Source organism: Aspergillus vadensis (assembly GCF_003184925.1).
Source record: "Aspergillus vadensis CBS 113365 unplaced genomic scaffold BO88scaffold_1, whole genome shotgun sequence".
NCBI classification, from domain to species: Eukaryota; Fungi; Ascomycota; class Eurotiomycetes; order Eurotiales; family Aspergillaceae; genus Aspergillus; species Aspergillus vadensis.
The window spans coordinates 1,484,598-1,503,476 of NW_020292039.1; the positions used below are offsets into that span (position 1 = coordinate 1,484,598).

The 18,879-nt window shown below is 51.9% G+C and overlaps 9 protein-coding genes across 9 annotated transcripts; 4 read left to right on the forward strand and 5 right to left on the reverse strand.

Moving 5' to 3' along the window:
• Positions 1 to 195: 195 nt before the first annotated feature.
• Positions 196 to 1,505, reverse strand: BO88DRAFT_400208 (mitochondrial 37S ribosomal protein uS15m). Its single transcript, XM_025705502.1, has 2 exons — positions 1,390 to 1,505; positions 196 to 1,319 (listed from the first exon to the last, which is right to left on the reverse strand). Exons 1-2 carry the CDS (start codon positions 1,433 to 1,435, stop codon positions 466 to 468), a joined length of 900 nt encoding a protein of 299 aa, XP_025568330.1. The 5' UTR covers positions 1,436 to 1,505; the 3' UTR covers positions 196 to 465.
• rps0 (40S ribosomal protein uS2) lies at positions 1,504 to 3,138 on the forward strand. Its single transcript, XM_025701569.1, has 2 exons — positions 1,504 to 1,953; positions 2,025 to 3,138. The coding sequence occupies exons 1-2, from the start codon at positions 1,784 to 1,786 to the stop codon at positions 2,749 to 2,751; spliced, it is 897 nt and encodes a 298-aa protein (XP_025568331.1). The 5' UTR covers positions 1,504 to 1,783; the 3' UTR covers positions 2,752 to 3,138.
• A 337-nt stretch (positions 3,139 to 3,475) lies between these two features.
• Positions 3,476 to 4,445, reverse strand: BO88DRAFT_354951 (putative Rho-like small GTPase; the record flags this gene model as incomplete). Its single annotated transcript, XM_025703689.1, has 4 exons — positions 4,246 to 4,445; positions 3,915 to 4,158; positions 3,733 to 3,852; positions 3,476 to 3,637 (listed from the first exon to the last, which is right to left on the reverse strand). The coding sequence occupies exons 1-4, from the start codon at positions 4,332 to 4,334 to the stop codon at positions 3,476 to 3,478; spliced, it is 615 nt and encodes a 204-aa protein (XP_025568332.1). The 5' UTR covers positions 4,335 to 4,445.
• Positions 4,446 to 4,797: 352 nt separating this feature from the next.
• BO88DRAFT_400210 (pseudouridine synthase DEG1) lies at positions 4,798 to 6,907 on the forward strand. Its single transcript, XM_025705503.1, has one exon. It carries the CDS (start codon positions 4,990 to 4,992, stop codon positions 6,805 to 6,807), a length of 1,818 nt encoding a protein of 605 aa, XP_025568333.1. The 5' UTR covers positions 4,798 to 4,989; the 3' UTR covers positions 6,808 to 6,907.
• BO88DRAFT_15707 (PIG-H family GPI synthesis protein) lies at positions 6,841 to 7,778 on the reverse strand. The gene is made up of 3 exons (XM_025701571.1): positions 7,329 to 7,778; positions 7,060 to 7,262; positions 6,841 to 6,987 (listed from the first exon to the last, which is right to left on the reverse strand). Exons 1-3 carry the CDS (start codon positions 7,660 to 7,662, stop codon positions 6,910 to 6,912), a joined length of 615 nt encoding a protein of 204 aa, XP_025568334.1. The 5' UTR covers positions 7,663 to 7,778; the 3' UTR covers positions 6,841 to 6,909.
• Positions 7,779 to 9,405: 1,627 nt separating this feature from the next.
• BO88DRAFT_327196 (ribose phosphate diphosphokinase subunit PRS5) lies at positions 9,406 to 10,806 on the forward strand (the record flags this gene model as incomplete). Its single annotated transcript, XM_025702499.1, has 3 exons — positions 9,406 to 10,323; positions 10,376 to 10,699; positions 10,750 to 10,806. 3 exons carry the CDS (start codon positions 9,406 to 9,408, stop codon positions 10,804 to 10,806), a joined length of 1,299 nt encoding a protein of 432 aa, XP_025568335.1.
• A 521-nt stretch (positions 10,807 to 11,327) lies between these two features.
• BO88DRAFT_400213 (H(+)-transporting V0 sector ATPase subunit d) lies at positions 11,328 to 12,950 on the reverse strand. The gene is made up of 4 exons (XM_025705504.1): positions 12,882 to 12,950; positions 12,727 to 12,815; positions 11,778 to 12,661; positions 11,328 to 11,723 (listed from the first exon to the last, which is right to left on the reverse strand). The coding sequence occupies exons 1-4, from the start codon at positions 12,911 to 12,913 to the stop codon at positions 11,640 to 11,642; spliced, it is 1,089 nt and encodes a 362-aa protein (XP_025568336.1). The 5' UTR covers positions 12,914 to 12,950; the 3' UTR covers positions 11,328 to 11,639.
• A 165-nt stretch (positions 12,951 to 13,115) lies between these two features.
• nop58 (RNA-processing protein NOP58) lies at positions 13,116 to 15,567 on the forward strand. The gene is made up of 3 exons (XM_025705505.1): positions 13,116 to 13,378; positions 13,505 to 13,665; positions 13,734 to 15,567. Exons 1-3 carry the CDS (start codon positions 13,254 to 13,256, stop codon positions 15,185 to 15,187), a joined length of 1,740 nt encoding a protein of 579 aa, XP_025568337.1. The 5' UTR covers positions 13,116 to 13,253; the 3' UTR covers positions 15,188 to 15,567.
• Positions 15,568 to 16,093: 526 nt separating this feature from the next.
• On the reverse strand, positions 16,094 to 17,823 carry BO88DRAFT_329541 (cellobiose dehydrogenase; the record flags this gene model as incomplete). Its single annotated transcript, XM_025702603.1, has 2 exons — positions 16,094 to 16,201; positions 16,279 to 17,823. 2 exons carry the CDS (start codon positions 17,821 to 17,823, stop codon positions 16,094 to 16,096), a joined length of 1,653 nt encoding a protein of 550 aa, XP_025568338.1.
• Positions 17,824 to 18,879: the final 1,056 nt, after the last annotated feature.

An 18,879-nucleotide genomic window follows, 5' to 3' on the forward strand; every position in this document is an offset into this window, starting at 1 on the left:
TTTTGCGCGGGAATTTTGCGACTCGGGGGGTGACGTCTCGGCAGAACACCAGGCGGTGGGGATTTCACCCAATGACTGCTGTTGCCGCCCTTGGCCAACTTCAAGAGAAAGTAGTACTACTAGGAGCCTGTAGTAACACCCTGCTACTCCTACAGCTACTTGTATTGTCTGAATGGAAACAATACGATTGATATTAAACGAGTAGAAAAGTCCGGTGAGGCACTTCAGGGTCTGGCGCAAAAAGGGTAACAAAAGACATACAACAGACGTTTTTACAGCGGATCACAACACAGAAGTGGCGAAGTATGAATAATGGGCACATAATGCCCACCGGTTCTATGTCATAGACACTATGGCAGGAAGGGCCCATTGATCGATACATAAGGTTACACGCTGAGATTAAGCTTGAGCAGGGGAAATACAAAGAAAAGAAGATATGTAGAATACAAGCGCCAAAGAGCTAATTTACATGGAGATCTCACCCTTCCAGGCAGCTTCCGAGAGACCCAGCTTCTCCATCAGATTCTGCCACCTGGGGCCACCCCTCTCCTTCCTCCGCAAGTAGCGAAGCAACTTCTGTCTCTTGTGGACAAGTAGACGCAGGTTACGCTTGTTGTGTCGGTCCTTTTTCGTCGTCTGGAGATGTCTAGACAAGTTCATGATCTTTGCCGTGAGAATAGCAACCTGCACTTCTGGAGAGCCAGTATCCGGACCAACCCGGGGGGTTTTCTCAAGATGAACAGTCGCAGAGTCATGTGATACGCCAGATGGCTTGGGAGGCAATTCGCTGTCGGTCTTATGCCGGCCAAAGGTCTCAATGCATTTCTGAATATGAAGACGCATGTGGTCCTTTGTGTTTCCGTTGGCGACACTGACAATACGACGGATGGCTTCCTGTGCATTCCGATGTTCCTGAAGGTGCTTTTCGGTGGCTTCTTTCTCGAGCTGAGGATCAGCAGTGTCGCGATCCGGGTTCCGAATCGGTGATGTCAGGTTCTTCGAGTATTCCAACGCCTCATTGAGGCCATCCGATGTGACGAAGTAATTGAGGTCTGTGTCCTGCAAGGTTGCTTGCGTCTTTCTAAGTTCCTGGATGAAGGGCGTCGGTTCACTTTGGACGGGGTCGCCGACAGACCCTTCGCGCTCTTTGGTGAGGGCTTTCTGGCGAGAGATGTTGGCGGCCTTGCGTTGGCGAGACTGCGCCATTAGGAAAGGGTCATGGCGTCTGCGCTCTCGGGACTCTGTAGACCCAGCTCTCACGGAGGTTTTGGCCGGGTTGAGCGACAGTGCGGCAAAGGGAAGCTGCACGGAGGAAGGGCCTGGGATAACGACAACCCGGTCAGTTACTCGGCGCGGATCAGAAGGGGGAGGCAGCAAGACAGTGCTTACCAGTGAGGGCCCTCAGGGAGGGCTGAAGTAGAATGCGGGGAGGCATTCTCACGAGCTGGGGAGGGAGTGACCGCAACGATTAACAAATAGCACTTCCGGGCGCCTTCGCATCAAAGGCCGCGGACTCAGATTGGAAGTCTCCAAAATCTCGAGGCCCCGAATTGCGCTAGTCCGCATCGGGACCTGGAGTTGCACGTGATATCCCGGGCGGATCGGAGGCTCTTCCAAGGTAACCCTAGCCCTAAAATTCACAAAGGGCAAGCGAAATTCATCGACCATCTCAAGCGCGGTGCCAAAAGTTCAGCTTCGCGTTCGTCTCCCCGTCACCACCACCACGACAAGTGCCAGACGATTGATATACTCAAATCGATCTTTGCAATATCAATCGCCCACCATGGCCCCCTCTCAGCTCCCCCCGATCTTCAACCCCACCTCCCAGGACATTGAGATGCTCCTCGCAGCTCAGTGCCACCTCGGGTCCAAGAACCTCCAGTCTCACATGGAGCCTTACCTCTGGAAGACTCGCCCCGACGGTGTCAATGTCATCAACATTGGCAAGACCTGGTATGTTTATCAGGCAATCTAATACGCGCATGTTATCCAGAATCGTTGCCTAACGCCGCGCGAACTTATAGGGAGAAGATCCTCCTCGCTGCCCGTATCATCGCCGCCATCGACAACCCGGCCGACATCTGTGTCATCTCCGCTCGTCCCTACGGCCAGCGTGCTGTCCTGAAGTTCGCCTCCCACACCGGTGCTACCGCCATTGCTGGTCGTTTCACCCCCGGTAACTTCACCAACTACATCACCCGCTCTTTCAAGGAGCCCCGCCTGATCATCGTCACCGACCCTCGCACCGACGCCCAGGCCATCAAGGAGGCCAGCTACGTCAACATCCCCGTCATTGCCCTTTGCGACACTGACTCCCCCACCGACTTCGTCGACGTTGCCATCCCCACCAACAACAAGGGTCGCCACGCCATCGGTCTCGTCTGGTGGCTCCTTGCCCGTGAGGTCCTCCGCCTCCGTGGTACCCTCGCTTCCCGTGAGGTTGACTGGGACGTCGTTGTCGACCTGTACTTCTACCGTGACCCCGAGGCTGAGGAGAACAAGGAGGTCGTCGAGGAGAAGGTTGCCAGCGCTGAGGAGGTCGGTGCTGGTGCCATCGAGTCCGGCTTCGCTGGTGACAACTGGGATGTTGCCGGTGCCGGTGCCGGTGTTCCTGGCACTGCTTTCGCTGCTGCTAGCGCTGCTGCTGGTGCTGCCAGCTGGGAGGCCGAGGGTGGCGACTGGGCTGCCAGCTCTGCCGCTCCTGCTGGTGAGAGCTGGGCTGAGGCCCAGCCCACCGAGGCTAAGTGGTAAACATCTGGACTTCGCAACGAGGATTGACGAAACAATGGCGATTGGTTGAGGGTGACGAGGACCCCTTAATCATCAAGGAACGTCATTCCGGCGGTTCCTTGCAATGAAAGAACAAAAAATCCCTTGTCGTGTCTATCCTAGTCTCAGTTCAGGTATTTCCAAAAAAGACAAAGAAGAAAAAAGAGGAAAAGAATCAACGGGAGCTTCACTACTTCAAAACATCATCTTCCTACTTCTTCTTTCGTGGTATGCTACAGCGAAGTCTCCTTCTGCAGTCCGTTTTCACGTTCCGCTTATGGTGCATCGGGGAGGAATTGCATTGTCAATGATTGACTGGCGCTTATGAGGGAAAGATATCCAGTTGTTCTCTTGCCTCAGTGAGCTTCTGGGGGAAAGCCCTGTGCTGTCAATTTCACAAGGTGGACTTAATCGTTACCTTGGTTTCTCCCTGTATGTTTATCATAGCCGTAATCGAAAAGTGATGCTAGCTACCATTGTTCTCCATGTATAAGTGTGGTCTCTAGTAGTCAACAGTAGACGTAGGTCAGAAAGAATGCGTAGAAGCCCATGCTGATAGCTGTGGTGCCAATCTCGTCACGCATCACCCAGGATGACAGCAAGGGATAGGCATTATGTACCATTATTCTAAGCCAACTAGTAGTACTAAACATATCACAAATCTAGACACGATGGATCCACAATCTCAATAAGGGTATCAAATATACTAAAGAATAGCACAAGCGCCAGCAGTTTGGCCTCCAGCCGCCGTAGTCGTCATTCCAGCAAGCCGCGCAATATCTTCAAACGTCTCTCGTAAGAGTTCCCCAGTGACAGCAGAGCACTCCGCATACCGATCACATCGGAGTTCCTGCGCAATCCGATACGACTATATATGATATCAGTTAGCTCCGATCCTGCGTACGCAACACAGCACAGATAGACTTGAACAATCGATCCCGATGATTGGGAGGGCCCACTTACCTCTTGAGGATATATAATCCCCTCACATTCCACTCTAAGATCCCTCTTCAATCCAATCAACATGATGGGTATGCGTTCACCATAGCCATTCTGGAAGTACCTGGTGATATCATTTCGCCACTATAGCATATACGTTAGTACTGATAGCCACCACAGCATGCAAGACATGGGGTATGTCCTACATTACGAAGATTGTTCAGTGTATCTCTATTCGAGATGTCGAATGCCAGAAGTATAACATCGGGCTGTAAGGTAGACCAATGTTGGTTGGGACTTGCGGTGTCATATACTTCAAGTTTGAATGACTTCTTTGAGAAGCGGATTTCGTAGATAAATGGCTGGTCACTGTCCCGTAGAAGGGTTTCCTCAATATTCCCTTGACTAGGTGTCTGTCCTTGGTGTCTACGAAGATTGGATTTCAGGCTCCTAATATGTTGTCAGTAAATGACAGTGGTATGAAGATGGGGACTATGTCATAGAAGCCAGCACATGCTAAGAAACTGTTGCACTTACGATAGAAATGTTGTTTTACCACATCCTGGGTCTCCGAGGAGTAGAATAGTCACTGTCTGTTCATCCTGAGGGAGGTTGTTTCCTGCCATTGGACACGATTTTCTGGCACAGTCTGGACTTTATATCAGACGAGGAGATATATATTGGCTTCGTTTCAGACACATCTAGTGTGTCGCATAATACGCTTAGTGGTATGAAAGCAGGGTTCGATTGCCAAGTACGCAACGTTCATGATAATCTGCGGATATAAAGCGGAACCTGACCGCAGCCATGTGCTGCAGCTCACGCTTTTTACAATTAAGATCCCCCAAATCTCCTTTAGAAGGAAGGCGACTTCCATAAAAACAGAAACATCGACTTTTTATCATGCAAATGACGGATAAGCAAAATATGAAAGCCATGCTACCTGCCATCTTACCATGCAATACAAAAGATACCCCCAAAGGCTTGCCACAACCACCAATGTAACAATACCATACGCACCCATTACACAATCACCACCAATAGTTACTATCAGAAGTCTAAATTTTTGCCGCAAAAATCTCCCCTCCGCGGCAACCCAGCAGCGTGGGACTTACACACAACGTGCTCATAGGGATGCGAAGGTTCCAAGGAAACCTTTGTTCTTTCTTGAGTCGCACATCAGCACAGCGTACACCCTCAACAACGAGGCGCACATTCCAGTCCCTGTCCCGCTCGCACGCCCAAGTCGATTCCCAACCTTCAAGTACCATGTCCGGGAACATGGCCGAGGACCAACAAGTCCCTACCAACGAAGCCGACTACTCGACATGGACGACGTCGAGACTTGTCGCCCGAATTACTGAACTGGAACGCCAGTTACACTCCCGCACCGCGGAGTATGCTACACCTCCTGCGAAGCAGCCCGAGGACGCGGCCAAAGACGCAGCCAAGAGTGCACCGAGTGATGGGAAAGTGAACCAGAAGGAGCCTTCATCTCCTGCGGCGGGAGCGGAGAAGAAGAAGCAGGTGAAGCCCCCGAAGCCCCCGAAACCGCGCAGGGAGATCGATCCTTCGAGATATAATACACGCTTCATCGCGTTGAAGTTCGCCTATCTTGGACAGCGGTACAATGGGCTTGAGCATGCGAACGGGAATGCTACGCCGCTACCTACGATTGAGGAGGAGATGTACAAGGCTTTACGGAAGACGCGGTTGATTTTCCCGACCGATACAACTGGTGATGAGTTTGTGGAGAGCTATGCGCCGAGAGAGACGAAGCCGTACTATATCAATTGGGATGGATGTGAATATTCCAAAGCCGGGCGTACGGATCGAGGAGTCAGTGCCTTTGGGCAGGTAATCGGTATTAGAGTGCGGAGTGCACGGCCAAAGCGCAACGAGGTCGTTCAGTCGGACGAGAACGCCGATACCACCATGCAGAATACGGACGAGGCCAATGCGGCGGCCGACGATGGCTGGGATGACGTTAAAGATGAGCTACCCTACGTGAGCATGTTGAACAAGGTGCTTCCTGAAGATATTCGTGTATTGGCATGGTGCCCACGTCCTCCTGAGGGGTTCGATGCCCGCTTTTCTTGCGGGGAACGCCATTACAAGTACTTCTTCACGCAGCCGGCCTTTTCTCCTACGCCGGGTGCTTCGGGCTTTGTGCCGCGAGATGGATCAGGCAAGCCTCCGAAGCTGAGAGAGGGTTGGTTGGACATTGAAGCGATGCGCAAAGCTGCGAAGTATTTCGAAGGTACACACGACTTCCGGAACTTCTGTAAATTGGACGTGACGAAACAGATTGAGTCTTTCTACCGAGACATCTTCCGTGCTGATATCGAGCTTCTCGATGCTCGCACCAATCCCCTGGGCTATGTGACGCAGCCAGAATTCCAGGCTAGACCAGCCTCGGGTGCGGATGAAAGCGCAGAGTCTTCAGCGGCACCTCTGCCAACAGCAGCGCAGGTATATGTCTTCCATCTGGAGGGTTCTGCTTTCCTGTGGCATCAGGTCCGACACATGGTCAATGTCCTTTTCCTTGTCGGTCAGGGGCTCGAGGAACCCTCCATCGTACAGGATCTCCTTGACGTGACTAAGAACCCGCGAAAGCCAACCTACGAGATGGCTTCCGATGCCCCCTTGGTGCTTTGGGACTGCATCTACCCCGATAAGAAGAGCGGCAGCCGTGCTGATAGCTTGGATTGGGTTTATGCGGGTGACGTTCGACAGATCAAGTCTCACCTCGGCAAGGGAGGTGGCAAGTTTGGTCTTGGAGGAATCGTAGAGGAGCTCTGGTCCGTTTGGAGGCAGCGCAAGATGGAGGAAATCTTGGCTGGCGCATTACTAGACTTGGCCGTCAGTCAGGGCGACAAGAGTCTCACCATTGGCGATGGAGTCGAGCCAATCTGGGAGAGAAAGAACCGGGGTAAGAAGATCTTTGTGGGGTCTAATGAAGCCAGAACCGGCGGGTACTATGTTCCAGTCATGCAGAAACGAAAGACGGAGCTCGTGGAAGTCCAGAATGCGAGGTGGCTGGCGGCAAAGCAGCGCAAGATAGAGAATGGCGCAAAGGCCACCAAGATGGAACAGTAGACAGAAGACTGTATATACTCACTTCTCGAATATATGTGCAAGATGGCCCACCTCTCAAGCAGAAAGCTATTGATTCCTCAAAAGACGTGAAGCTGGGCTCCATTATGACTTCGAATCATACAAACAGCTCCGTGAACCCCTCCAGACCTCCTCTAGTATTTGCCGATTTGGTAACAATTTCTGGCTCGCATTAGAAAACCGACATGGCAGGTCCTACGGGTAGGTGCTGAATAGGTATCGGTAGGTACTCACAGGGAACACCACAACCACTTCGCTTTCACCTTCGACGATTACTGCCAGGTAGAACCTAACCTCAAATCCCTTGAAAGCTTCATGTATCACGATATCCTGAATCTGTGTAGTAGGTATGAACCTCGTCGAAGCCTTTGATAGGTAGGTCTGGGAGGAGGTAGACGTCTGAATACCGAGGCCGCGTATAACCAGGAGCGACTCTTCTGTTTCGGAGCAAAGCGCAGTCAGTACCAAACCTATCCATTTCCCTGAAGATCGTCTGGGCGAACCTGTGTAACCCTTCCTGAAAACACCGTAGAAAACTATTGCGCTGGCCAAAACTACCACCGCAGAACTGTACGCATCGGCGATGCGACAAACGGATATCCCCAGCGCACTTGACCAGATTGTTGTCCAACGTATCCATGAGCCATCTTCCATAAAGAATGTACGGCGGAACTTCGCAGCATCAAGGAGGAGCACACAGAAAAAGGTCACTGCGCGCAACAATATTTGTAGGTAGAAGAAGGCCTTTGCTGGCGTGCTCGTGCGCCTGGGGGCATTGGAAACTGTGAAGGAGACGGTCGTCGGCGATGGACGCCGTAAAATAAGGCGACTCGGCATTTGAGGCAATATCAATGTTCAATTTTCGTAGAAATATCCCATTGATGCGCGCTAATTGAGAAACACGCAGAAGCTTCCAGTCATTGAAGCCATAATGTCTGGCATGTAGCTTCGGGACTCTCTCCGCGGGATATCGGCGTTCTTCAGTCTAGTCCCCTTACGGCTTAGGTGTCTCACCTCCATCGTCGGGCCTCTGCGATACGGCGTCACGTGTTTATTGTTGCATCTCCTAATCTTAGACGCTTGTCCTACGCATTGCCCAACTTCGTTGCCTTATCAGTGGCCGTTGTAACGTTTCGGGACCAGGCTCCCAGGGGTGTGCTTTGGTGACAAGAGCCGGAGTCCCATGGCCGGCCCTCCAAAAGAAGTGAAACATGAAAATCTTGGTATAGATGAGCAGGGATCACAGTCCATGGGTCAAAAACAGGTTAGTCTCTCTCCGCTTCAGAGATGTCTTTGATGAAGAGAGTGGGGTTTTAAGGGGTAGCAACAAAACTAAACAGTGCTCAGCAGAACAGTGACAGCTGGCCCACGAAGAAACTACAAACTCTTGCTCTCGGTCTTCATCTGCACTTCAACAACCAACTTACACACTACGACTGACTTGAAAATATAAACTAGCTAACTACCAGTTTTTACAGTTAGCTGAATACTCTTGCGGCTGTTCATCCGGAACATGTGAGTATGGCCATCCCAAACAAGTAGATCTGTGAGCCAATTCCCCCCAAACCTTCAAATGAAGCTCAATCACATACCGAGCTCGAAGCACCTCATAAGGAGATGTGTTGCTGACCAGAAAATCAATAGGTAGCTTAAGCAAGCCAATAAACGGCTTCTGTTGTTATATGAGACTCCAGGCTTCCGGGTTGCCTACATCTGGGTATCTCGGCCTGAGCGATGGGAATACGGAGGACTGAATGGAAATCCAGCCTTTTCTGTTTCCTTGTTGCTTCTGGGATATTTTTTTTCCTATCATATTTAGTTTCCATGTACCTACCGGCAAATGGAGACTACTCATCTTGGTGTAATGCGCCAGCTGCCATCTGTAACGGACAAGGCGAAAGTTGAATACCTTCCTTTTTTTACTTTCTTTTCTTGCTATCTTTCCAGTTTGGTGCAGACAGGGAATTAACGACTGCACTATTTCTTGGCTTACCAAATGTTGATTGCTTGAATGGTGGTGTGCATCACCCCTTCATTCCCTCGATCGACTATTACTTGAGCATCCCCAGGTTCCAGGAAGGACAAGGCTGGAGAACAAGTCCGGGTCATTTTTAGTGTGGCTGCGGGGCCGTTGAATGCGTCGATGGCGACCAGACATTCCTAGCCCGATAGGGCAAGTTGCAGCCTGAGGCTCATAACGGCAGACACCCGAGGCTGCAGCAACGCCGGTTCCACTCGCGGGAGAGGCATTTTTTTTTTCGGTCGTCTCTATGGCGGACTCACACGACTTCGATCTCTCCGTTTCAATGTCTTCCCCATACATTCGCTTGGACCCCGTTCCTGAATCCCCGCCATGAGGTAGTTGCCTGTCTGTCCTCGCCACGAGATTACTTATTCTTCTTTTGCTATCTCCAAGCTCGTCTTTTATCGTGCTAATCTCACCATTCCTCCCGCCCCTCCAGATCCGCCGTTTTACCAGATTTTCCTCCTTTGTCCCCGCTTCCGAATCGGTCATCTTCTCCTGTGACTCTTTATCCTCCCAGCTTCCCACAGCCTTCCAAGTCTGAAGAACAGTCCAATATGGTCCGGAACATCGTTGTTATCGGGGGCACTTCCCACCCGCAATTGACTCAGACCATCTGCAACGTGCTGGGCATCCCGCCGGCAGATGTTCTGCTGTCGAAATTCTCCGTGGGTGAGACCCGGGTGGAGATCAAGGAATCCGTCCGTGGAAAGGATGTCTATATCATTCAGTCCGGTGGTGGAAAGGTAAATGATCTCCTTATGGAGCTTCTGATTACCATCTCGGCTTGCAAGACCGCCTCCGCCAAGAGAGTCACTGCGGTCCTCCCGCTTTTCCCGTACTCGCGTCAGAGTGACATTCCCTACAACAAGACCGGAGCTCCTTTGGTCAAGTCATCCCTTGCGGGGAGGCAAGGCAATAACTACACCTTTGAGAGTACCCCGCCTACCCCACTTCCGGGGAAGTCCGAAACTGGAGGTCTTTTGAACGGTCTGAACGGCGTCGATAACCTGCAGAAGAGCCTGGCCAAGGCTCAATTGGAAGATATCAGCAATGGCAGCCCTGTGAAGAAGCAACGCCCGGTCAATGGTCTTCCCCGCAGCGATACCATGGAGTCCCTGCAGTCTGAAGGTAACAGGTTCGCACTCAACGGTGCCGACGAGAAGATCAACAACTTCCAACCCCGCCCCGGCTACAAGCAGTGGGTGGCTCAGGCCGGTACCTTGGTCGCGGACCTGCTCACCTGCGCTGGTGCAGACCACATTATCACCATGGATCTCCATGACCCTCAGTACCAGGGTTTCTTCGACATTCCGGTTGACAACCTGTACGGCCGCCCACTCCTCAAGAGCTACATCCAGCGGAACATCCCCAACTACAAGCAGGCTGTGATCGTCAGTCCCGATGCTGGTGGCGCGAAGCGTGCTACGGCGATTGCCGATGGCATGGGTGTTGAATTCGCCCTTATCCACAAGGTTAGTATTCGGCCTACTGACTTTTTTACATGGAAATCCTAACCACTTTCAGGAACGTCGTCCTACCCGTATAACGGATCGACAGAACGCTACCATGATGCTGGTGGGAGATGTTAAGGATCGGACGGCGATCCTGATTGACGACCTGGCGGACACGTCGAACACCATTACCCGAGCGGCGAAGCTCCTCAAGAAGGAAGGAGCTGCACAGGTTTATGCTCTGGTCACCCACGGAATCTTGAGTGGAGATGCCATTGATCGGATCAATGCTAGCGCTCTCGATAAGGTGGTGGTTACAAACAGCGTTGACCAGGCAGACCACTTGCGCAGATGCCCCAAGTTGGAGGTTTTGGAAGTCGGTCACGTTTTCGCTGAGGTAAGTTGTGTCGGAGCTCCAGCCTTAAAGGCATAGCTAACGAACTGTAGGCTATCCGCCGTGTCCACCACGGTGAGAGTATCAGTACTCTTTTCCAGTACGACTAAACAAATCATTTGCATGCGATTTTTCTTTCCCATGGCAGGGATAGATGACACCTTTTGAAAAAGGAGTGACGAATTGAGGTTATATCTTGATGAATTTTCTTTATATTGTCTTTGACATTTGCTATACTACTTTGGTTTCCATAAGCATACCATCGCATACCATCTATCACTTTTTCTGAAACCTACTCAACGGAGCCTGAGAGGAACGGATAAAGACACACCCCAATGTGTTCCCAATGCACAGTTATGACTCCCTGGATCCATCTTCTCGTGACTTCGCTCATGTTTCACACGTTTAATGCTGTATGAGAATCTCGGGGCTTCGTTGTTCTGACACCTTGTGTGTCGCCCTTAATTTTGGGTTTTCCACTTTGGATCGCGACTGTCTGGACGTTTTCTGTAGACAGATTGGCTCAGAGCTTAGCACATGTCCATGATCATGAACACATACATTCGAGAAATGCTGGCTACTCTAGCATCAATGTCGTCTGTTCTTATTCTACTCATAATACCACAACAATAACAACCACAATCTCAGAGTAGATAATGTCGGCGTTATCTATATAATATATCACAAGAAGCGAAAATCCCAAAACGCCGTGGGGTCAAGGATAGAAAAGATCGAAGAGCCAAAACAACTAGCATGGACATGCTGGGCCGATTTATGCGCTCATTACATGGACTGGGTACTAACTAGACACAGCGGAAATGGGAGGAGACAAAGGCGCCCTAGAGTCACACGTGCAACGGGTGCGGGGAAAGAAGTACATATTTTGGCGGATAGTTCAAGAGAGAGAAAGGACAATGACGGGGTAACAACAAAGAGATGGTATCTAGAAAACGGAAATGAAGTTTCCAATTCTCTCCTTCTGGTTTTGGGCAATGCACTCGGCAATCCATGTGACGTTGCGGATTTCCTGCGATACATTGTTAGTAGATGTCAAATTGGTCTGGGTGAAACGGTAACTCACCTGCTCCTTCAGTCTCATCCACGCGTATACCACGGCCGGGGTGAACTGCCGTGTGAAGACAACCTTGCTCAGCTCCATCTCCTTCTGGTAGAACAGGTCCTCCAGACTCTTTCCATCCGACCCACCCATGCCACCTAGACCACCACCACCCTGAGTGAGACCAACAGCATCAAAGAACGCCTTGTAGTCCGCAGAAATGCTCACAGCCAGGGCCACAGATTCAATATCATCAGCGCGCGAGAGCATCAGCGATCCCTCTGGATACAGCTTGCCAAATTCCGGGTACAGCTTCTTCCGCTCTTGCTTCGACAGCTCCGTTCCAAAGGAGTTCAAAGTGATGTTGATGGCACGGCGGTCTGCCTCGAACTGCAGGATCTCGGACATGACCTCTTGTGTGGGAGTGCCCTTGAAGTCAGGGTGTGTGGTGACGAACTGGTGGAAGTCCTCCAAGTAGTTCTTGTAGAGCGTGTTGCGCACGATTTCAATGTTCAGTTCATCCAGATCCTGATGGCTCAGACTGCTCTTGAAGTAACCGGCCAGCGGCGTCTCAACCAGCACAGAGTTGTAGAGTTCTTCGATGTTCGTGGCGACGCAAAGAACAGGCAGCGTCTCGAACCAGCCTAGGGGGTGGCATCGCTCGAGGAGCTCGCGAGTGTCACGTTCGTGCAGAGTACCGGTGATGAGCAGTGCGATGTTGTCGATCATGTACCCGTACGTAAGGTATTGCAAGAATTTGGCGGTCGACCCCGTGGCCTGCGCGAGGAGGTAGCGGAACTCAGCGACCAGCTTATCCGTCATCTTGCCCGCAAGGGCAGAGGTAGAAGGGTTGGGAGGGAGGGAGGCGAGGAAGTCGCCATAGGCGGGGGCGAGCTGCAGTTTGACATCTGATAGAAGCAAGGTAATGTTAGAATTATCAAGGGAGTAAGAGAGCAGTTGCAGATCGACGGACCATCAATCGTCTCGCATTGGGTCAGGTTGGAGTAGTGTTGGCCGGTTAGGAGGCTGTTCCGATAACCACGGACAATACCCTCAATATAACTGTGAACGTTCAATCAGCGACCTGAAGGGGCGAACTTGCAAAATGCGACAGTGAAACAGACATACCCGCTGTTGACGTTGAAAAAAAGACCCTCCATGGTGGGCTAGCAGATGGGCAGAAGTCCAGATGTCCACTTACAAGCTCTCCGCAGTTGATAGACTGACGACCACTCGTCGACGCATCGGCATCCCGTGGGGCTTACATAATCTGAGCGTTGCACCAGCCACGGGCGGCGGCACCACCAGCCACACTCGGATGGCGCTTTTCGCTTTTTTCACTTTTTAGTTTCTTGAGGTTAAAAAATATTCCCAGCGGATTTCAGTCCATCCCGTCCAGCACGCCAATTCCCTCCCACCCCCCGGCCTTTTCTTTTCCCTTCTCACCTCTAGCTGTTCCTCTGTCTTTTTTCTTGCAGCTAGAAGTCGAGGCCGTGCACCATGACGCTCTTTATCCTTACGGAAACCAGTGCGGGTTATGCCCTGCTCAAGGCCAAGGACAAGAAGCTGTTGAAGAGAGATGATCTGGCTACTGAGGCTTCCACCGCAGAGGGTGTTTCTAACCTGTAAGTGCATTCTCATGCATTGTCTACTTCATTCGCCCCCGATTGTCCATTATCTGCGCGTGGTGTCTCAAAAGCAAAAATTTTCCCCCACCGCGTCTGGACCCCGGCTAACCGCCGCAATTGTAGTCTGAAGTTGAAGAGCTTCCAGAAGTTCGACAGCGCTGCTACCGCCCTGGAGGAGGTCGCTTCCCTCGTCGAAGGAAAGGTCACTCCTCGCCTGGCCAGCCTTTTGGACGAAGTCAAGGATGAGAAGAAGGTTTCTCTGGCTGTCGCCGACCCCAAGCTCGGTATGTGGCGCAAACTTGTGCAGAACCTCAGGATGAAATTTTCGTGTGACTGACTGGAATTGGTAAAGGCAATGCCATTGGCAAGCTCCCCGGTCTCTCCATCGAGCTGGTGGCCGACTCTTCCACCACCGATGTCTTCCGTGCCATTCGTGAACACCTGCCCACCCTCATTCCCGGCCTTCTTCCTCAGGACATGTCCACCATGTCCCTTGGTCTGTCGCACTCTCTCGCTAGACACAAGCTCAAGTTCTCCCCCGACAAGATCGACACCATGATTGTTCAGGCCATTGGTCTGCTTGACGACCTGGACAAGGAGCTCAACAACTACGCCATGCGTGTGAAGGAATGGTACGGATGGCACTTCCCTGAGCTGGCGAAGATCCTGAACGACAACATTGCCTACGCCAGACTCGTCCTTAAGATGGGCATGCGCACCAACTGGGAGTCTTCCGATCTCGCTGAGATCCTCCCCGAGGAGATTGAGGGTGCCGTCAAGGCTGCTGCGGACCGCTCCATGGGTACCGAGATCAGCCAGGAGGATCTGGAACACATTCAAGCCCTGGCCGAGCAGGTCGTTGGCTTCGCTGAGTACCGTCAACAACTGGCTGGCTACCTTACCGCCCGTATGAACGCCATCGCCCCCAACCTGACTGCCCTCGTCGGTGATCTGGTCGGTGCCCGTCTTATCGCCCACGCTGGTAGCTTGACCAACCTGTCCAAGAGCCCCGCCAGTACTATCCAGATTCTGGGTGCCGAGAAGGCCCTGTTCCGTGCTCTTAAGACCAAGCACGACACTCCCAAGTACGGTCTGATCTACCACGCTTCCCTGATCGGCCAGGCCACCGGCAAGAACAAGGGTAAGATGGCCAGAGTTCTGGCTGCCAAGGCCTCCCTTGGTCTGCGTGTGGATGCTCTCGCTGAGTGGGACGACGATGCCACTGAGGAGGACAAGGCTGCTCTCGGTACGGAAGCCCGCTACAACCTCGAGCGCAAGCTTGCCGCCATGGAGGGCAAGCCCCTCAAGCCTCGTGGTACTGCCATTGCCCCCAACGGCGCTCCTCAGGCCCAGAAGTTCGAGATCAACGAAGCCCGCAAATACAACGCCGATGCTGATGCTGTTACGGGCGACGAGCCCGCTTCCGCCAAGAAGAGCAAGGGCAAGAAGCTCGTAGAGGAGGTTCAGGACGAGGAGATGGCCGATGCTGACTCCGATGAGGAGTCTGACTCGTCCGACGAGGAGACCGACAAGAAGTCCAAGAAGAGCAAGGACTCTGAGCTCGAGAAGATGGCCGAGAAGGCCGGTCTGAGCCTCAAGCGGTACAAGCGCAAGCTTGAGCGTGGAGAAATCCAGTTCGACGCTGAGGGCAACCCCAGCGCAGTCAGCAAGAAGGACATCAAGAAGGCCAAGAAGGAGTCCAAGAAGTCGGCCAAGGGTGAGGAGAAGAAGCGCAAGCGGTCAGACGACGGTGAAGTCGACAACTCCGAGAAGAAAAAGAAGAAGAAGAAGAAGGGTGAGGAGTAAATTCGAATGAAGTCCTCAAACAAAAAAGTTTCACAATCACACACCTGATGGGAATGCTTCAAATTTCTGTATGATATCACACCATGTGGGCCGAATTTCTTCTCTTTCTTTCCTCTTTTACTCTCTATCTCTGTTGCTATTTTGCTTGAAGATTATATGTTTGGGTGGCATTTGATGGATGGATCTTACTATCATCCCCTGGCGCAGAGGTGCTTGTTGGTATAAGGCAGTTCAAGTTCCAGAAATAATGTTCTTTCTGAATTGGATTTTTCCCATGGTAGTATAGTAATGTTTGTAGTTGCAATGGTTGATGTTATCTAGACCAGTCTATTGCAGCTAGACTTGTACTCTTGGCTGATAAATGACCATGACTACTGGCCCATATTAACTGCAACACAATCAACTCCATTAGAGGTTCGTTTCAGCTACACAGAGTGAACGTGCCATTGTATTAGCTTCTGTAATTCGAGGCCAGCATGGTTTAAAATCCCTTTTTCCTCATCTTTAGTATGCAATGATTCGGCTTTGAACATCAAAGACAATTGTCCAAAAACTTTTGCACAGCAAGCGGAGTAGGTGACGCTACAAATACTAATTCCTATCTCTGATTCCCCCCGTTGGACGCATTTACCTCATCTCTCTACTCCATTTCGTCTTATGCAGAGCCAATTGAGTGCTAAAGACACTAACTACTACTGTCTATCTATTCTACTCTAGCGGCTATTAGGCGTAAATAAATAAAGAAAGACAAGATACAAGAATGACAATGCTCCATTGACTGATCATCATCATTATCGATCACATTAAGGTTATTCTATCTCATGAACATAGAAATACAATGTAAAAAATCTTTATGCCACAGCTCGCAGGGGCTAGGCTCTATAAAACATGGTAACGATGGCAAGATCAGTGCAGAGCAAGGATCTTAGCAACAGCAGCCTCGGCAACAACCATGATAGTGGCCTGGATGTTACCGGTAGGAAGGTCAGGGTGGATACTGCCATCGACGATGAACTGTACAAGATACAAGTTAGCATGATGGGTCTCAACAGTGAGGAGCAGGGCAGCAGTGGGGATGGGGATGTACATACCAGGTTGTCAGTGCCATAGACCTTGGTGTTGAGGTCAACGACCGAGGAGCCGTTGTTGTAGCGGCCATCGTCCGTGCCCATCTTGGCCGAGGTAGTGTAGTGCATACCAGGGCTAACGCTGCCGAGGATGGCGGAGACGTTGGTGTAAGTCTCCAGCTGGAATCCGGTAGAGGGGGCAGTCAATTCTCCGACGATCTGCTGGAGGAAAGCAGTGGCGGCAGCGCGATCACCAGCGGTGGTGAGGTAGGGAGACTTGTCCCAGACGGTGGAGCCATCAGTGTCCAGGCCGAGCACACCGGAAGAGGTGAGACCGTGGGTCATGTAAGCGGTGATGGTGACTTCGTTGGTGTCGGAGGGAGCACAGGAGCCCTGGTAGTAGCGCTTCTGGCCGTCGACGACGTTGGAGGTGAAGAAGATCATGCGGTGCTTTCCTTCGGTGAGGAGACCGCTGCCCTGGGCGTAGAGGCTGATGTCAGAGACATCGGAGCCGTTCACGATGGCGTCGTAGTCGGGAAGGCCATAGCTGGTGCCGTTGGTCTTCACGATGATAGAGAAGATAGGGTGGTCCTTAGCACCGATACCGACGGGAAGGTTGATCCAGTCCTTCTTGGGGGGGACGATCACGCCGCTCTGCTGGGCGATCTCAATCTGAGAGCTGGGTCCGATGCCGGAGTTGAAGAGGATACGAGGAGTGGAGAGAGCACCGGCAGAGAGGACGACTCTTCCGTTGGAGCCCAGAGTGATGTTCTCGCGACGGCCGAAAGAGTTCTCGACCTCCACACCAGTCACCTGGCTGCCGGCGCGCAAGAGGCGAAGCACCTTGGTGCCGAGACGGAGGTTGAAGTTCTTGCTCTTCTCAGCCAAGGGCAGGTACGTGCGAACGGGACCAGCACGCATCTGGTCCTTGATGTTCCAGGCAGGGTAGCTGTAGACCTCGTGCTTCTCGTTGGGCTCGGCAATCATGTCGACGGACTTCCAGCCAATCTTGTTGAAGAAGTTGGAGAGGACGGTGTAGAGACCCTGATCGTAGCGTTTGCCATCGGCGGAGGGCAAGATGGTTCCGGGGTTGCGCTCATAGAGCCTGTCTGCAGCAGACTTCACGTCGTCCCATTTCCATCCTTTGGGCCACTTATCGTTGAAGTCATGGTCCGGCGGGTGAACGAAGACCATGTAGTTCAGGGTCACACCACCACCCAGCACGCAACCGGCATAACCGGCGACATCAGAGCAGAGGTATTCCTCCCACTGATGCAGGGCACCAATGTCGGCAGACAGACCAGGCAGGTCAACCGCAGTCAAGGTATTGTTCCAGACGAGGGTTTCGTTGGATCCAGTAGCCACGGTAGGTCCATAGCCTCTCTCCAACAGCAACACGGTCTTGTTGGCCTCGATCAAGCGTTCGGCAGTGATGATACCAGACGGTCCACCACCCACGATGATATAGTCATACGAACTACCCTTCGGCGAGGCGTGGACACGGGGAGAGGCCACGGCCCCGATAGCGGAGCCAGTGGCAAGGAGGCCTGCAAGCAGGAAGGATTTCATGGTGAGAATGTTTTTGGGTGAGGATAGAGATTCTCATCCAGCCATGGTGAAATGGGCAGGTCCCTTTATATTTCCATAGGGCCCGCGAAGGTCCCGGAAAAGCGCTTTTTGGGCACGCGCCAATTTGCCTTCTTCGTTTCCACTTAGTCAATTACTTGCTAGCTCCTCAGGAAAATGAACCCGATCATGTCATAAGAGTAGCCAAATTGACTCTTTTCCGCTAGCTCCGTACCAAATCCCTCCGATGTACTCGCAAGTCCCACTACCCAGGTCCCTCAATTACTCGGATCCTGTGGCCTGAGTCTGTATGTCGAAGAATATTCTCGTTTCAGTGGACCGCCTCCCGATGACGATCGTTTCCTCATTCGCCGTTATCTGATCGTTGTAGATGCCATTATTGCACAGGTGAACCGATGAGGTGGGTAGGCGAAGACAACCAGCGGCGACATTGCCTTATCATTGGCAAGCGAACTTTGGGTTCAGTGGATCCCGTGAAAGCGCCAGCCGCTTCTAGCGCGAAGAAGACGGATTTCAAAAGCCTGACAAAGCCAGGTTTCTAGGGGAGAGTGGATATGAGAGCCTTTGGTGCACAATTTGGAAGTGGATATCTTAGTCAAATTCGGTCGAAATCTTGGCGGTTGAATAGGCGAAAACAGATGAGTGAGGGTTGACAAATGATTATTCACCGTCCAGTCCGCGTCTCGCTGTCCCACTCGCCAACTCGGTAGGCATCTCTGCTCTGGAACTTGGTTCAGGGTTCACGTCTCGCTTGCACCGGGCCGTACGGAGTTGATTAATCGCAGTGGTTGTCGGGCTCGCGAAAAAGGCCGGACGACACGGATGGTGGACAGACACAGAACTCATGATTCAAGTCTGTCGATTGACTTTTTCCCTGTGTAGCTTATCTCGACGTCTGCAGTCAGCTCTGTTGTGTCGACGCAGTCAGCCCTAGCATTAGTGCCGGCGACTTTATGTTAAACAAGCTAGCCAGTAGCCTGGATCCTGCAAGAACAAATGCTGGTCTGGCTAAGCTTTCCCCCCTTATCTCATGCATAC

What these genes read in the sequence shown, in the direction of transcription:
- nop58 (XM_025705505.1), top strand. Translation starts at nt 13,254, where the DNA reads ATGACGCTCTTTATCCTTACGGAAACCAGTGCGGGTTATGCCCTGCTC. An exon ending in GCAGAGGGTGTTTCTAACCT is followed by an intron (nt 13,379 to 13,504) that starts GTAAGTGCATTC and finishes CCGCAATTGTAG; the next exon opens with TCTGAAGTTGAAGAGCTTCC. An exon ending in TGTCGCCGACCCCAAGCTCG is followed by an intron (nt 13,666 to 13,733) that starts GTATGTGGCGCA and finishes GAATTGGTAAAG; the next exon opens with GCAATGCCATTGGCAAGCTC.
- BO88DRAFT_400208 (XM_025705502.1), bottom strand. Translation starts at nt 1,435, where the DNA reads ATGCCTCCCCGCATTCTACTTCAGCCCTCCCTGAGGGCCCTCACTG. An exon ending in CTCCCTGAGGGCCCTCACTG is followed by an intron (nt 1,320 to 1,389) that starts GTAAGCACTGTC and finishes TCGTTATCCCAG; the next exon opens with GCCCTTCCTCCGTGCAGCTT.
- BO88DRAFT_400213 (XM_025705504.1), bottom strand. Translation starts at nt 12,913, where the DNA reads ATGGAGGGTCTTTTTTTCAACGTCAACAGCGG. An exon ending in TTTTTCAACGTCAACAGCGG is followed by an intron (nt 12,816 to 12,881) that starts GTATGTCTGTTT and finishes GAACGTTCACAG; the next exon opens with TTATATTGAGGGTATTGTCC. An exon ending in CCAATGCGAGACGATTGATG is followed by an intron (nt 12,662 to 12,726) that starts GTCCGTCGATCT and finishes TGCTTCTATCAG; the next exon opens with ATGTCAAACTGCAGCTCGCC.
- BO88DRAFT_400210 (XM_025705503.1), top strand. Translation starts at nt 4,990, where the DNA reads ATGGCCGAGGACCAACAAGTCCCTACCAACGAAGCCGACTACTCGACA.
- BO88DRAFT_15707 (XM_025701571.1), bottom strand. Translation starts at nt 7,662, where the DNA reads ATGCCGAGTCGCCTTATTTTACGGCGTCCATCGCCGACGACCGTCTCC. An exon ending in TTTCAGGAAGGGTTACACAG is followed by an intron (nt 7,263 to 7,328) that starts GTTCGCCCAGAC and finishes GCTCCGAAACAG; the next exon opens with AAGAGTCGCTCCTGGTTATA. An exon ending in AAGTGGTTGTGGTGTTCCCT is followed by an intron (nt 6,988 to 7,059) that starts GTGAGTACCTAC and finishes AATGCGAGCCAG; the next exon opens with AAATTGTTACCAAATCGGCA.
- rps0 (XM_025701569.1), top strand. Translation starts at nt 1,784, where the DNA reads ATGGCCCCCTCTCAGCTCCCCCCGATCTTCAACCCCACCTCCCAGGAC. An exon ending in ATCAACATTGGCAAGACCTG is followed by an intron (nt 1,954 to 2,024) that starts GTATGTTTATCA and finishes GCGAACTTATAG; the next exon opens with GGAGAAGATCCTCCTCGCTG.